The 17,519-nt window shown below is 39.0% G+C and overlaps 1 protein-coding gene across 1 annotated transcript in view; it reads left to right on the top strand.

Moving 5' to 3' along the window:
- The first annotated feature begins 1,237 nt into the window (after nt 1-1,237).
- The window catches only part of atp6v1ba (ATPase, H+ transporting, lysosomal, V1 subunit B, member a), a 47,428-nt gene continuing 31,146 nt past the window's right edge, over nt 1,238-17,519 (top strand). The window contains exon 1 of the mRNA XM_044372552.1: nt 1,238-1,474. Within this exon, the coding sequence (XP_044228487.1) occupies nt 1,369-1,474 (106 nt within the window). The 5' untranslated portion in view covers nt 1,238-1,368. The remainder of the gene's footprint in view (nt 1,475-17,519) is intronic.

Below are 17,519 nucleotides of genomic sequence, written 5' to 3'. Positions count from 1 at the left end.
TCACATGTTTGAAAAATTGTGCTCTTTTACATTTTTTGTTTGTTTGTTTGTTTTGCTCTAAGAAATATATAATTTTCTAAAGATACAATGCAGCAAAACTGGCAGCTAAAATGAGTAACTGCATATCATAAAACATGACCAGTTACCATATTACAGTTAGCTGCCAGTTTTTGTGCAACTACATATTTCATTCAATTATGCTCTGTGATCTATTTTTTGTTTAGACATGTGGTTTAGCAACAGGGTATCATCACTGTCATATAATTACAAAGTACAACCTTTTGACCTTTGAGAATTTTGTCTACCTTGCAAACTCCTGTTTAATGTACAAAATTACCCACAATCTTGCTCCTCCCCCACTGACAGAGTTTGTTTCACTATGCTCAGATAACATCAGACAAACAAGAGCATCTACCAGAGGCAACTAAAAAAAAATCAAAATTGAAATCATGGCTGAAACATAAGCAATCATGTAACCATTAACCACAAAGTACTAAACGGAGCGTTTTATTTCATTTTTGTATGATGTAATATTTTAAATGGAAAGTGCTTTTAGTTTTGTATGATTGAATGTTCATCCTCTGTACCCCTGTCTGAATTACAACATTTGATGCTGTAATTATTTTGTTGATCTGTAATTCCTTGCTCTCTGGCATCAGTAAAAAATATCTCTTCCGCCTCCAGCTCATCCAAAACTCTGCTGCCAGGATTTTAACTCCGACTAGGAAACATGGTCACATTTCACCGATCCTGGCCTCTCTACACGAGCTACCTGTTGCTTTTAGAATTGATTTTAATATTCTATTGATTACTTACAAAGCCCATAGAGGCTCCAAATTATTTATCAGATCTTGTAATGTCCTATGTCCAGTCCCACTCCCCGAGATCCTTGGATCCATTGTTCCTTGTTGCTCCAAGGTCCAGACAGAATCACAAAAGTGATAGAGCCTTTGCAGTTCGGGCTCCTAGACTTCGGAATTACCTGCCTAAGGAGATCAGGGTTGCAAAATCTGTTTTGTCTTTTTATATCAATTTTAAAAAGACAATTTTTAAAAAACTGTTTCTCGGTGAGCTCATTTACATTTTATTGCGTTTTAATTCGTTTTAATCTCTGTGTGTTTTATAATGGATTCAATCAAATAAAATAAAAAATTGAACGTGTTTATGGGCATAAATTAATGCCAAAAAGCCCACTCACCCCTACAAATCACATGCGCGCTCACATCACGTGCGCGCCCCTGCTTCTGGAACATCCGGTTCCTCGGAGTCATGTGACGAGCTGCTCTGCTGTCATTCATGTTGTTCAGCTCCAGCTAGCAAAGCACATCGACCAACGTTAGCTTGCTCAGGTTTTAGTTTTTCCCGACGATGGCAACACTGGTGGCAAACAGGGCGATGGACAACGGCCTGGCAGCAGCTGCAAGGACACACACCCAGGCTGTGACCAGGAATTACATCTCTCAACCCAGGCTGAGTATGTGACGTTAGCAGGCTGCTGGATGTAGCTTTTAACAAGGTTGTTGTGCTGCATTGGAGGACGTGGAAACGATAGTAAATCTGAAAATCTTGTCAGAATATATAAGGCTAGTAAATCTCATTTTTGTTAGGGTGAAAAATATACGGGGAATGTAACATTCCTGTCACTCTTCAGTTGGTCTGAGTCACTAATAATGTGGCATTACAGTCCTAGATATCATTATCAGTAACTGAAATGCTGCATTTCAAGTGTTGGTTTGCAAACGCATGAAACGTCTGCGTGAAGTGTGACAATTATGAAGAAGAAAGTACAGAATTTAAGTCATGGCTTTTGATATTGCTCTGTGTATTTCCATTGGATGCGAACGCAGCAATAATGTTAGCTAACAAGCTGTGAACGATTCTCAACAAACGAGCTGTTTTTGCACACTGGCAGTTAAATTGGGATTGGGGTCATAAATGAGCATTATAAATGTCATTACTCCGTGCTCATCATGCTGTATTTATAAAACTAGCTACACTAAAGTCATTCGTGTCAAATAGCAAATTAGCTAGCGTTAAGCTAGTCTGCTAGCTATTGCTAATAGTAGGTAATCTGGCGCAGGCTCGAGCTGCACATAGCTATAACTCTATTAATATTTTACCAAGCGTGTGACATATATACATATATAAATATAAGTTGTATGTTCATGTGATATGTGGATTCATACATCCATGTCATGGTGACTGTGTACGGGCTCGATGTTATTACAACCTGACACAGCTAAATGACACTAGCGTCGTGGATTAGCTTGCTATGCAGACAGTCAGCTGACTCCAGTGTATGATGAATGAATGAGGCACGGTTTAAATGAGGTTTTTCATGTGTTGAGAGTTTTGAAGGTCTAACGATGGCTGTCTGTATAGTGTCCTTGCAGCCGAAATGTTACAAAGTGGCGTTCTGAGGAATATTTTAAAGGTTAAGGTCGTTATTGTATGTTGAACAGGAAGGTGACAGATGGGATGATCTCTCATGTGACTCGATCACATGAGAGCTGCAGCCTGCAGTGATGAACCTGCACTTCCCGGCCTGACAGAAAGAAACCTTGTTTTGTCTTTATATTTTTTGGAATGAGAGCTTTGTAAAGCAGGCATTTGATTTTAATACTGATAGCACAGTGCAGAAAACTGTAAAATCACACATATTGTTTTAGCAGTGAATTAACTCACACTTGTTGGTCAGGTAGAATCCATAATCCTTAATTTTAGACATGGATTGTTGGGGAATCATTAATAGTTTTTTTGCCATGAAAACGGTTATATTTCATCTCAGTATTAATATTGACACAATGTATCTGTATATGTATAGTTCAACCCCCAAAATAGATTTTACATCTGCATTGTTTCAATACTGAGCTGCTTCTGATATATCATATTGATTTGTCTTGAGTCCTTGTGGGATGGAGGTTGAGAGGTGAATTAAAAGCAAGCAACACTGAAAAAATATAAAACCTTTGTTATAGTTTGTATGGTCTAAACTGGGGTCAGGTGTTACTTAGCAGCCAGACATTTCTTTCTCCATTCTCTGTTTAGGAGTGGCTGACATTGACATTAAAATGAGAATAGCTGGTCCACCTTAAAGGTCAGTCCCCCTTAAGTGAGCCTGGTCAGGTTAGGCTAACCCATTGTTGCCAACTTCAGGACTGGGCTAACCCCTTTCACTTTTCCAGCAGTTGGGAAAACAACAGACGTGACTTTTCTTGATCTTGAGAAGCTGCAGCATTTATGAACTGACACACTGTAGTCTGTACTGTACATTTACTGTCAGATTGACAACTTACTGTTAACCTTTTCCTCTGCTCTGCTCACATTCACGTCACTTTTTTGCTGCTTGCTCTCTCTACTATTTTGATATGTCGGTTTTTCAAGCAGAAACGCCAAACATTTGTGAACATATGTCAATGTGAAGATTTGCTTTTCTTTGTCCTACCTGACAGTACAATGAAAAGCTGGTGTCTTCAAACAACTTGTAAAAGCAGCAAATTTTCACATTTTAAGGAGCTGAAACCAAATAATGTTTGGCACTCTTGCTTTAAAAATGACTGAAACGATTAAATGATTATCAAAATAGTTGCCAATTAATTTTTTCACGATCAACTAATCGTTGCAGCTCTAGACCAAATGATACATTTAGAAAATACTCTGCAGATTAATCAACAATGAAAGTAACTGTCCTGGTAATTTTTCAAAGTACTAGTAATTTACCCAATATGGAATGGAGTGGGTCAGTCAGGGAGCTAGCCTTTAAGTAATGACATAAGTCTGTGGTGTTTAAATAGAGAGTTTTAGTACCCCATGATGCTATTTGTACTTTTACTCTAAAGAGTGATTATCAACTAAATGACTTACAAAGTACAGTGTCATGTGATTGAACTTATCTATAGTCATGAGGTGAAATGACATGACCTCCCTTAAAATAAAAGTCCTCACCTCTGTTTTGATCAGAGTCATGAATCACAAAGGCTTAGATGAGTGTCCTGTGGTGTTCTGTAGAAAAGGTGCATTTAACTATTCCTTTGTTTTCTTACTCAAAAAAATTATGCAAATAATTTATGTAGCCAAATTCTCCTTGGTGACCAGTGTGATTAGTTTAAACAGTTGTTAGTTATGTTCATATGGTAGCCACATTTTTTGGCCATGCTGATTACATTATTTGAATGACAGATCTTGGTGTTTTTTGGCACTTTGCTGATGTTGAGCCTTTACTGTGACTTTGATTATGCTGTTGAACACAGCTCGAGCCATGAAGCCAGTAAGGTGATGGTTTTTCCTTTTGTGCAAGTGTCAGAGAGGCAAGCATGGACTAAAAGCCTCTTAGCAAACTGGAAGGAAATGACTTAATGGAGCTGGGGCCATCTGAGAGCCAAACAGAGAGAATACAACATGTGATAAAACCTCTGTCCTAAAAACATCTTACCATCTTACCTCTGAAATTCTCTAATTTTGTTCTAGCAGTATGGCTTGCCTTTTTTTTTTTTCTCTTATCAAACACATTACCAAACAGCAGTGGTCCATTCTAGTGATGAGGCAGCAATTTAGACCCAAATAATCATCTCAAGGAACTGTCAGGAAACTTCAGAGACTTTTATATGTGCTGCTCCAAAGCTGCATTTTCATATTGAATGCTTAAAGCCGCTGTGTGGGGAGATTTGTTTGCTTTCATGTCTCTTACCCCTTTTATATCGGAGAGGCATGTAAGACAGAGATCTACTGAACCCACATTCATACTCTTGAGACTCCTGTAACTGGTTAATCACTCATTGTCACCATTTCACAGAGGCTTGAATCGCTCCTGTAGTTTTATTAACATTAGTGCAAAATGAAATGCATGACAAGAGTGCCGGTTGCAATAGAAACACCTCTTCACCAGAGCTGAGTTGCAGTCTACGTCCAGTCCAGATCAGCAGGAGTTGGGTTGAGAAGCCAGGTTAGATGGCGTATGTTGACCTGTACAGATGGACTGCCAAAACATCACTGTGGTAGGGGTGGATGAGTGGCCTTGCAAAAACCTGCAGGCTTCTTTTACAGTCGACAGTGCATATTATTCTCGTGGGTTGTAAATCCTGAACTGTTTGTTTGTTGAACAGTGGTCCCATCCTGTTCCTATTTCAATCAAAGCTTCCCCTTTTGTAGGGAAGCTTAACCCGACACATTTTGTGCCAACCAAAGGCAAACTCATCAAAAAGCCAAAGACTAAACCCACTGTGATGGCCTTACAAAACCAATTTTTTTTTTTTTTAAACAAAACCAAGTTTTATTGATTATTGGTTTTATTGGTTATCTGCGTCTTGCCAATCTCACTAAGAGTCCCCCCCGCAATGTTTCACTGTTGAATTGTCATATGCCAATCTGGTAGACCCAACCCTATTTCAGACAATAAAGCTATCTGTGTTTTCTCCTTTTTCAGGAAAGCAAGGATCTTTTTTTTTTTTTATTATATTATTAAATTTAACATTGAAAGAGACCATTTTAAGATCACTCATAACAGGATCAAAAGAAGGTTATAATTTAGCAGGGAAAGCTTTGCAGCACAGCAGAGACTCTGTGTTTAGCGTGAGCAGATAGATAAACAACAATATGGATGGTTTTAAATGAATAATGTCATTAATAAAACAAATGGACATCCATCCCCAAACGATAGAATCCCAACTAACTCCAAATAAAAGTAACCACAGACCACCCCTCTTACCCCCCCCCCCCCCCCGGTGCAGGCCAACAACGTGGCCCATTGGAAAAAGTATCAGGGCACATGTAACCCAGCAAAAACCTCTCTGATAGAGAGAAAATAAAATCCTCTCCACTCTCCCGCCCGCTACAAGTCATTACAGCCATCTGTACTAAATGTCCTTATACTGTATTTTAACAGTCAACCATAAAGGCTTACTGAAACCATTTCAATAAATAAAATGTAAACATCTCCCACACACAGAATATTTATCTACATACCTTTGCATATGCTATCCAAAAATTTAAATTTAAAAGATTAATACACGTGAATTGCCTCACAATTCTACATAGAGAACCTTTAAACGTGCGTCGCATTTCTATGACTCCAGCTGCTAAATCCTGTCAGATGAATATTGTCTGTCCCTCATGTGTCAGTGGTTCTTTCTCTATGACTGCGGTGAGAATCCTCAGCTTGTCCCTTGGGTTGTGCAGCTTCATAATCACTGCGTGGGGCGGTTTAGGTTTTGGTTGGCCGAGGGTCCTATGAGTGTGGTCATTTTTAAAGATACCCTGCTTGGTCTCCAGGTTCAGCAGGGTGGGTAGCCAGCTCTCGAAAAACATAACCGGCTGTCGACCCCCTGTTTTGGTAGCCTGGTGTTGTCAGACTAATTTGCAAACTGTCTGGAACCTCTCAGGTCATTTTTGATTTCCAAGGGGCATTATCAACAGGCAGACCAAAAGGCCTCTGGGCGCAATTTGATAGACCTACAACCAATCAGAGCAACAAAATGTATTACGTAGCGCTGAGACATGCGAGTTGAGCGGTGCTTGGTTTTTGGCTCATCATTTTTCAGCATGATGGCCGGCTCACAAGCTTTCTCAAATTACAGCTAAACAATACGCTAAAAAAGGTTTCTGAAAACATTTGTGGCTGAAAATAGGCAATACAATCAGCACTGCCTAGTTTAACAGTTTGATCTGAGTCTCATAAGCCTGGTGTGTTGCACTCTGCAGACTTCTTTTTTTCAACTTTATTGACAACAAACTCAAACAATGGACAACCCCTGGACCTGCTGTCCGTCAATCATCATATCAAACCCGCCCCATATTAGATTAACAGTTGTGATTGGCCTGTCCAGTTCTATGCCGGGTGTAAATCTGTCTAAATGGGAGGGGGGCCAGATGATTCTGCCAGAGCACATAAAACATGAGTTTGGCAGATTCTTCTTGTTCCCAGGATACTGTTTGAGGACACTACAACTAAACCAAGGAGTGCACCTTTTTTATTATAGTGTATCATATTATTGTGAAAGTCCCCCTCCACTCAAAAATGTGTTTTTCTGATTGTATGTGTACATACACTGAAAATGGACTTTTTTACTGAAGTAGGAGACATATTGTGTCCAGCAATTAAACTTCTGAAATTAACAATTTCAGAAACAATTTGCATATTGATAGAGTCTGGATTTTTAATGAGGAGGAAGGAGTAGATGCCATTTTAAGAAATTGTAATTAGTTGCATTTTTTTTGTGGAAAAACCATATCAGACAATTATTATTCAAATATATTGAATTGGAGCTGCCTTTAAGTCATGACTTGTTTTTATATATATGTATATAGGTACAAATGTTGTCTTCCACTGGGCTTGGTATTATTTGTGTTGCCATTTCTCAAAATGAACACTTGACGGGTAAAGATGAGAACTGGATCAGCCATATCGCTGTCGGTATAGAGCAAACTCTACCGTCAGTGTGGACAGGAGGACACCGCTGACACTTCCGTCAGTATAGCCAGTTACCAGGCATCAAACAGTATATAAGATCACAATGTCGAGATGGTTCTTCGCTACCTTATTGCCTCGACAGAGCTCTAAGAGAGGCAGCTATAGAAAAGCCACTCCGAGACAGAGCAGGAAAATAAACAAATAAAGAGATTTCTCATCAGACCAAGTCTTTTCTTTCAAGAGGCCTTTGTCTCTCTCATGTCAAATGCGACAAAAGCTATTAGCCCACGAAATGGCTTGCCTTTGTTTTAGTAGTGCATTCTGTCATTTAGTGCTATGAAAAGACATGGAGCAAGGCACTATACTTCTTTGTGAAGATTTAATTAATGGTAATAATGTAGTCACGATAAACAAATGTCTCATCTGTCACTATGAAAGTAATTTCTATAAAATCAATGTTATTTTTGTAACAGTTCTATAATCCACATTCTAATTAGGCTTAAGCAGCTAGCTTGTCAGTAGGAAAAAAAAAAAGCCTCTCCTGTGGGCGTTTGCCATTCTTTTCATGAAAGAACATTAAAATGTAGGCTAAGGATTTGACACCATTTCTGTCTGTTGCATGAACAGAAACCAATCCACGTGAACAGCACACTTTTGCTGACCGCTTGTCATACATTTCCTGACATTCTTCATTTGAAGAATCGGTGGGTCATTTAGGGAAGTAAGTGTGTATTTTCAAATGTAAGAAATCCCCCATTCCATTGCTTAACTTCCCTAGCAATAGCATGGCACTGTATCAGTCAAGGTTTGGAATTTCCACAGCAGTAGTAATGATTTGATGATGATGATGATGATGTGCAATGAGCCCAATGTTGAAGTGGCTTAGCCTTTTTGTATACGGCCCAGCAGAACACTTAGAAGATCTTCATCAGAGGTTGTTCTTTTTGTAATGTAGTAAAATTTTCCTTATGCCTCCCTACACTAACACTATAGTTCTATTCATTAAAAGCTTCACTCTTGGTGAACATGTTGATCACCGTTTCCCAAAGCCCAAGATGACGTCCTCAAATATCTTCTTTTATCCCAACCAACAGTCCACAACCCAAAATATTCAGTTGACTGTTGTAGAGGACTATAAAAACCATAAAATAGTCATTCATATTTGAGAAGCTGGAACCAGAGAATTTGGACATGGACTATGAAGCCATTATCAAAATAGTTGATTAGCTGAATAGTTTGTAATTGATAAATCGACTTATAGTTGCAACTGTAATTATGTATAAACATTTGTATATTCTGTGCTGCCAACGTTATTTTCAGTCGACACTGAAGCTGGAGTCGACTTGCAACAACCTATAGAACTGCGTCTATCTCCTCCATGTTTGTCGCCATTATTTTGCCAGTTTTTCTGTTGTTATTTGTTATGGATGCAGGTATTTTTCAGTCTTTGAATGAACTCCCCATACTTAAGCTGGCCTACAAATCTCTGCTGGGGAGACGGACATCAACAAGCACAACGCCAGACGTAACTGAGTCGCTGCAAGGATTGTAAATGTGGGCAATGATTTGAAGGGTCTGGAACCAGGCGGGGTATTAAATAACAGCTACTGCCATGTTGATGAGTGATTTTGTCAGTATGTAAATCAAAAGTTTTAACACATTCTAGGTTAAAATGTAAGAATGAACCAAGTTTGTTTAAATTGTAATAAAGCTTATAACAATTCAATTCAATGAGCTTTATTGGCATGAAAGTTTCAAGAACAATGTTGCCAAAGCATCAAAATACAATTTGTCCAAATATTTGGACAGTACAAAATAACAATAATATGAACATTAACACAACATTAAGATTAAATATATGGTCATTATGAGGAAACATATTAAAACACTTTGTGAACTGAGCCCATTACTTGAGCGCGAAAATGTGCGTCAACCACTGCGAGTGATTGTAAACTGTTGTTCCGCCACCTTTGTAATGAAGCTCTTGTGTTAACCAGCTGCCTCTCTGTATAGACAGCGATGTTCCTCTGCTTTACTACCCACCAGCAAAAAGGCCCCACAGACAAGAGGCCCCACTCTGCTGGCAAATTTGCTCCTGGTTCGAGCCTGATTACATTTCCTCACAATCAGTGCAGTGAGGTAGGGAGTCCTCTTAATATGGAGTACCTGTGTACCTGCAGGGTTAAAAGCCCGTCTCGTTTTTTTAAGGGTGTCAAAAACCAGGAGCAGGCCTGTTGTCATGTCACAACACAGACTGGTTGGAAAGAGGCGTGTTGATCCTGGCTGCTGTTTATGAGCCCCCCCATGATTCTGAAATGCTTTCTTGTTATAAAAGTAGTCTGCCATTTGTTAACAAAATATCCAACTTGACCTTCATCCGTTTTTTAGTTCATTTTGGTCTCCCAGATTTTTTTTTTTTCTAATGTAAAAGCACAAAGCACTTTCTGTGGGTTGAAAACTTAATCCTAGATGTGTTTTGTGCTTTTGAGTCCAAGAACATAGCAACTGTTTTATCCCCCCACAGAACAAATAAGAAAGGTGGAAAATAGGACTGATTGTTCTGTCTCAAACTCTTGAGCAAATAATAGTCTGTCATTGTTACACTTTCATTTTAGCAAATCCTAAGGATATGTCCTTATTTGTTCTGACCTTGGTGTTATTTTTTTTCAGCTTAAGGTTACCTCATTTTCATTTAGCTCAGAATTGCTGAGATAATAAAGATGGGATAATAGATGAGATATGATGATAAGATGTAAAGAAGAGATTCCTCTGTTTTTTTTTTTTTTTAGATAATTTTCATTAGTTCATAAAACACACAGCAGTTGAAGTGATTGACAGCTTTGGTATTTTGCTCAGAGTTGAGCTGAATTAGATTTGTATGTACAGAGTTGTACGTTTCTGTGGGCCATCAGTACTGCCGCTGCTTCAAATTAAAAGCATTCATTTGGAGAACCACTGGGTGACTTTTATTGTGAAATAGCCACACAGATGCAATATGTTTGTCACCGAGGTTGGCTGTTCTGCATTGGTGATGCTTTTGTTCACAAAAAATTGGTCCACACAACCAGATATGGACATTTTTGGTACTTTTTGTCAGCAAATTAGTTTTAACTATTTGGACAAAATGATCAGATGTCCAATTATTTCTACCTCACATAATTAATCTGTGGGCTGACTCCCCTGGTGTAATAACATAACCTCATTGCAGAATGTTGTTCAAAAATATTCAATGGCAAACGCATTAAATAACAGAATGGCAAGCCTCTGTGTTGGCTGGCTCACCTGCCTGATCGTACCTGAATCCAAAATATTCCCAAACAGAGGCCTTTTTTAAAAAAAATTAATACATTTTTTTTTTTTTTGAGTCCTGTATACCAACAGGCGCTTGTCATCTTTCTCAGCTCTGCTGTCTGTTCCACCAGTTGCATGTATCATGACTGACTGACCTCTGGGGACACTTGTTGACAGTATGTTTTTGACAGTACTGAAAATCATACCTTTGGGATTTCTAAATACCATGGTATACCTTAACACTGTGATACAAGTGCAAAACCTACCCAAGTGTAGGTTTATTTTCAGTGTTTTGTACTTCGGAGAACCAACCTGAAACTACAAGGAAGTATCCCTTTGCCACAACTTGACAGCCATTCTTCTGAGTACTTGGCATTGCAGTTTTTGTTTTAACCAGCCACTGGAGGCATGGAGAGGATGGTAAATAAATAAAACTCAGTAGCTGCAGAGATTTGTTTATAGCACTGTGGTTGACTGTGCTTCTATTTTGGGCAAGTACAGAGTTTGATATTAGTGCACAGCAACCATCAATAGTCAATAGAAACAGACAGTGACAACATAGCAACAAACGCTGTAGAATGACTGTGAGGATTATATGAGTGATTTTATCATGTTGGTTTATTGACTCACTGTTGCATGTCTTTGGCTGTGTGTGTGTGTGTGTGTGTGTGGTAAGGTGGGGTGTGGGTGAGGGCTGGTTTTAGGATTGAGGCAATTAGCATTCCCATGTCCAGAGGGGCTGTGGGAATCCCTTGAAGTAGAGGCTAAGACGTGAATGTGAGGCTGCACATCACAGCAGCTACTGCTTTGTAGCGCTCATTTATTGTCAGAATGATGATGCGCCCCCATCTCCATCCCAGCTCCGACCCCCCCCCACCCCCCCTTCTCCTCGAGTCCCCCCCTCTTTCAGCTGGGAAATTGAATTGTGTTGGAATGCTCTGTGCCTCTTTTCTCTGGCACTTGAATGGGCTCTTTAGTATTTCACACCAAGGTGTCCTTCAGGGTGCGAGGTCAGGCTACCAAAACAGCTTCTAGTGGCGGATTAGGACCAATTAACATCTTTGTACACAAAGGGCTCTGGCAGCTGAACAGGCTGCAGGGTGACCCACACTGCCGTTGCATGCCAAGCCAGGGGACCGCTGCACTTGAGCTGAAGTAGCAAAAGAGGGGTGGAGAAAGTTTTCCAAACCTAATGAGAAATGTTGCTACTTCACACCTCATGAACGTATAGCCCATTGAGTAATCGTTATCTTGTGAAATGAGAGAGCAAACCACATCTTTTTTTTATCATTGCAGTTGTACATAAGAGGGGACCACTACCCTGAACTGTTCTGGTTGTTTTTTTTATCATGATGGGGTACTGTATAGGGGAAGTGGAACTACTTATTCAAAAATTAAACACACTTTAGACTTTGTGCCACCAAATGGCTGATAAATTTGCTTAAAGGAATAAACCTTAAAACACTTTAAAAACTATTAGGGAATAGCAATTGATGTTTTTTTTTCATGGTTTGGGCCCCTTATTTACAGTGAAGAGCAATCTTAAAGGAGCACCCAACCAATTTATCATTGCACCCATATAACGTTGTTGCACTCATGATGGGCAATTTTTAAAAATTGATGCAGCAGAACAGAGATATAATCTTTTTTTAATTCACACATTCTTCTTCCTTCTCAAAACCTGGCGCCTACGTTACCCACAATGCAACTAACAAAATGTGTTATGCTAGTTGTGACTAATGTAGCCTGGAGCTGTTAGCCTCCAGCAGAGATGAGGAGCGGGCTACAGAGGTCACTTCTTTTTAACTCCACAACCCAAGATTTGCTCCATTTTCATACTTGTATTCTTTAGCCCCAACTAACACTGACTCAAGTGACATCACTTGAGGCAATTTATCAGACTTCACACAGCTCCCTCTGGAGACACAAATGCAGTAGTGCTCCCCAACACCTGGAAACACATGCTGATGTGTAAAATCTTAAGAGCTCCCCTTTGAAGATACAGCATACAATATTTTGGATAATTGTGTGCTTCCAACTTTGAGGTTTGTGGGAGGTTTCCCATTTCATTCAGTCCCTCATGGATGCTGCATTTTTGAAGCCGAAACTCATATAAACATTTGAGTGTTCAAAAATCCAATAATGATGTGTCAGCTGATAACTATTTCTAAAACACTAAACGTAAACAAATTCACAATCAAAGAATTGTGATCAACATATAGGACTGTACTGTAACTTGTCAGTGCTGGGCAAACTTTGCAATTGCATCAGTACGTCTGAAATACAGCAAACATATCCCAGGTATTTCGTTACTGCAATTTATTTGCTGCCTTTTGGCCAACATATACAAATATACTGATATATCTCCGATAAGATGATTTCGGCCGATATATTAGTCCAGCTCTAGTTACAACATGACAATGCCCTGTGCACAAATCCAGCTCCAAAGAAATGCTTTTCCCAGTTTTGTGTGGAGGAACGAGACTGGCCTGCACAACCCTGACCTCAACCCTATCTAACACCTTTGGGATGAATTTGTACACCAGCTGTAAGCCAGACCTTATCAACCAACATCAGTGTTGGACCTTATTGATGCTCTTGCGGCTGAATGGGAGCAAATCCCTGCCAACAGGTTCAAACATCTGCTGGAAAGCCTGAAATTGGAATAGTTGTAAATTGAGATAGTGTATTGGAAATTTCGTATTGCAAAAGTTGAGATTTATAACTTCATTGTGAATGTCTTAATGAGTTGTAGAAAGTTTACAGAAAGTTAAATTGCTATCTACTATTGTCAATTTTGCCGACTATAAAGACAGCTGTAGCCAGCAAATTTAGTCAGTTGTGGCTAATATATGGTGATTTCATGAGTTGGCCAGTCTACAAAATTCAATGTTGCTGTCTCTCTCTGGCTATTTGTTCACAATTATTTTAGCTTATTAAGATATTGTGTTAATGTCTATACTTGACATTGCTACCCAAGTGTTAGCTAAATGTTATATTCAGTGTTGAATTCTAGCTAGGTTTACCTTCCAGTTGTCTTCTCTGAATATGAAACCTTGGAAGTCATTCAGATCATTTTTCTTCTTTGTTTTTTTTATGTAGAAATAAATTTGTTTGTTTAGTACTATGTGGACAACCTATACAAGCCAGAGTTTAACTTCAAGAGAATAATGGCAATTTAATAAACATTGGTTAGAAAAAATGAAATTAGACGTTTTCCTCAAATCGTTCAGCCCAACCCATGGTTTAGGAATGAAAAAATATTCATTAATCACATATCGGTGTAATGTTCAGGTGTCCACATACATTTGGCCATATATAGTATAGAAACTGTTCGAATATCTTGACTAATTCCTAAATGGTAAGTGTCTGGTTTTGGTGTACCTTGGAGTCAAAGAGCAGATTCTACCTTCCTGAGCAGAGGAGATACCAACACACTTTTTCCACCAGCAGGAGCCTCAGAAGAGTAGAATACATTGCTGCCACAGGTGTATTTTATTCTAAATAAGGGACAAAAGGATTCTCTAAATCTACAACTTAAAAGATAAATGAGGCAGGTTAAGGGGAAATACTTAAATCACAAAATATGTAGATGCTTTATTTCCTCATCCATAGAGTAAATAATCATTTTGTATTTTCTGTCTTGCTTTATGTTTGTCCTGGTGTTGTGGTTTCACATATAGCTTGATGGTCACAGTGAATAGGGGAAAGCAAAGTAGCTTCAAATTTCTTAAAATTACATGTACCTCCTCCCATCACTTACTAAATATCTACCATTAAGATGCAGTAGACTTATGGATTTCTAAGAGGTTCCTGTATAATTATGTAGCCCCAATTTTCCCCACATCATTATTATTATCACCCTTTAGTAAATAGCCATATGTATCTCTTTTGAGACCTGTGGGCAATTTGTAGGCTAAGTGTAGCTATTAAGTCCTTTTATAAACATGGCCAACATGGCCAATCTGCCATTTGTGGGGGGAGCTGGCTATAAAAAAAACAACAAAAAAACCCATAATGTTGTGAAGACTTGATGGAATTTTCATAAAAGCATGTTTGTTGTTGGTTTTTTTATTTTTTATTTTTTTTATTTTTTTAGCAAAGGGCATGTTTGGATATTGTGAGCTGTCTGAGGTTTAAGTATAAAGATGTCAATCATTATTATGATAATAATCCTTAATAATTCTTGGAGCAGTTCTGAAGCCATGGTCTGATCCTCAAGCAGGAACGACATTGTGTGATTTATGTTTGTGTAGAACAAAAGTATATTTAGTATAACACACCTAAATTCCTATCCTATTTAAGGTACTGACTTCTATCTTGTTCTGTTATGTTGTTAAGACGGATCAGCATTTGTGCCAATCAGTGACCTCTCATCATCTTTTGAACACAGCATTTACTGTTGGACTGTTACTGTTATTAGGTGACCTGAATAGTTAATATTTTAAGTTTTAGAGTAACCTAATGTTGATTAAAATTTTATTGTCCCCTGCTTTTTGGCTGGACCGCAATAGCAGAGCCAGCCCTACACATGGAAACTGAGTGATGAAGTTACACCATTGGTCGGCTGGCCAAGTGTTGGAGATTCCGCATTGGCTGTTGCACTTCAAAATTAATTGGCGAGAACAGTTTTCTATTACGTCCTCAGGGGATGTGTACAGCGGTTCCACTTACTGCAGCTCTTTCCAAATTTATTGCATGCTAAGAGCACCCTTCAGCCAAGCCAGCAGACTCCCTACCTCGGTCTGCGCCTGGATTCCGCGCCATGATTGCACGACTGATGGAGGAGCGTGTGGAGGTGTTTTTGCGGTTGACCCGGTGGGGAACATCATGTCGCTCCTCGGGATGATGTCAGCAACTCACCTGGTGATGCGTCTGGGGCTGCTGCACATGAGAAACCTCCAGTGGTGGTTTGCGCAGCTTTGGCTGCATCCAAGCTGGGAAAAACACCGCAAGCTTGCAGATTAGGAGAGAAAACCAACCTTTCCCTGCACCAGGAGGCATGAGGAAGAGCACACAGTCAAAGCACCCCAAATAATAATCACTGACAGAACACTTGATGCAGAATGAAAAACAAGAGACATCCGCAGATAGAAACAGACAGATGAAAGAGCAGGGGGAGTTAACAGATAATTAGAATAGTTGTAATTAGAATGAAAATAAGTTCTCTTTCAAATCAAACATGCCAGGATATGGTTGGGAAGTATTGTTCTTGCAACTGCATTTATACCCTTTTTTTTTTTTTTTTTTTGACTCTGGGACCACTACGTAAAATTGCAGGAATTCACATTATAGACACTACCACTGACTATTCCTGTAACAAACTAGCCACAATTTCACATACTGACCATACACAGTCGGTCCAGCCATTTACTAGGTTTTGACCTAGTCTTGTTTCAGTCTGAGTGGTATTGTTACAGCACACAACCGAGTGGAGTGTGAAGTTTACATTAACACAGGATATATTGGAGTCTGCCCAAAAGTGGATGCGGAGAGTATTTGGGATTTAGTGGTATAAATGCACCTGATGGCAGCCAAAACTGGCTAGTACTGCTAAAACCTTGACAAGGGAACACGTAAGAATGTGATAACCTTATGATAATAATAGAAAAGACTCAATTCAGTATTTGTAGACAACCCCAATACCAAAATACAGCTGCTAGCCAGCTGCTAACACTCTCTAACAGACCAGAGTAGACACAAAAACCTGGAACTTTCCTAGCTGCTGTATTAACTTGACATTGAGTGTAATGAATGGGGTGTGAAACAGACAGTGAAAGTGGTTGGAACATGGGCAGTTGAATGTTAAAAAGCTGCTTTGATGCGGACAGAGTTACACAAATATATTTTTAACATCCCGTGAGCCTATATTTACATGTGAACAATTTGCTGCATTTTAACATATGTTCTGTTCATTTTGTGGACAAAGTAATAAATAAAGAAAACTTTATTCAGAATTATTCAACAAAACATTGATTTAGTTTGTGCAGACATATATGTCCAGACACTTGTCTGGCTTTGTAGTTGGCATACAATGTAATGGATGTAATGGCAACATGTACACTAATGCAGATGTGTCTGTGATAATATCTATACATTAGGACAGCATTACCTGTAAAATAAATGACTGCGTTCCATCCACTGTTCATGCACATGTGAACAACACGTCACATCGTAGCTCTCAGTCACAATAGCAAGATAGATACATACTCATTAGGTTTTGTCATTGTTGTTGCATGGGAATGAAGAGTTCAAGCAACACTCACATTCTGACTCTTAACTGCAGTGAATTTAATGCAGTTACAATGTTGTAGTTGGCACATGATTGGTAGGAATTTTCTTTAACTGTAATGATATTTTTAAAAGCAGATTGTTATTGATACAGATTTGTACAGATCATTTGAGTAAAGCTATATGCTGGCTGTCACAGAATTAGCAGAATTATTAAACCATGCTCTGGCTCAATACTCTGTATCCTGGCTCACAGTGGCGATTGAGAAAAGCAAAGGTTATCTATAAACTGCATACCCCCCCTCCGCTCCCCCCCACCCTCCACCCCCCACTGCAGAACAAGGTCTTGCAGAACAATCGGAGAAATGTGTGTGAGAACTTGAGTCATTCACCAGAAGCTGGACCCTGAGGCAAGAACTGAGATAAAGGCTGTTTAGATAATAAAATAAAATAAAAATAAAATTAATTTATTTTGGAGGGGAAAATACAATCTTTTAATTTTATTTGGTTTATTTATTTTTTCTATCTGTGGTGCCCTTGGTTTTTATCATCACACTTGAGCCATCTTTTCTCTTGCTCTCTCAACAGTCTC

This window comes from Thunnus albacares, chromosome 14 (assembly GCF_914725855.1).
Source record: "Thunnus albacares chromosome 14, fThuAlb1.1, whole genome shotgun sequence".
Classification (NCBI taxonomy): domain Eukaryota; kingdom Metazoa; phylum Chordata; class Actinopteri; order Scombriformes; family Scombridae; genus Thunnus; species Thunnus albacares.
This window is presented reverse-complemented; position numbering and strand designations above follow the sequence as displayed.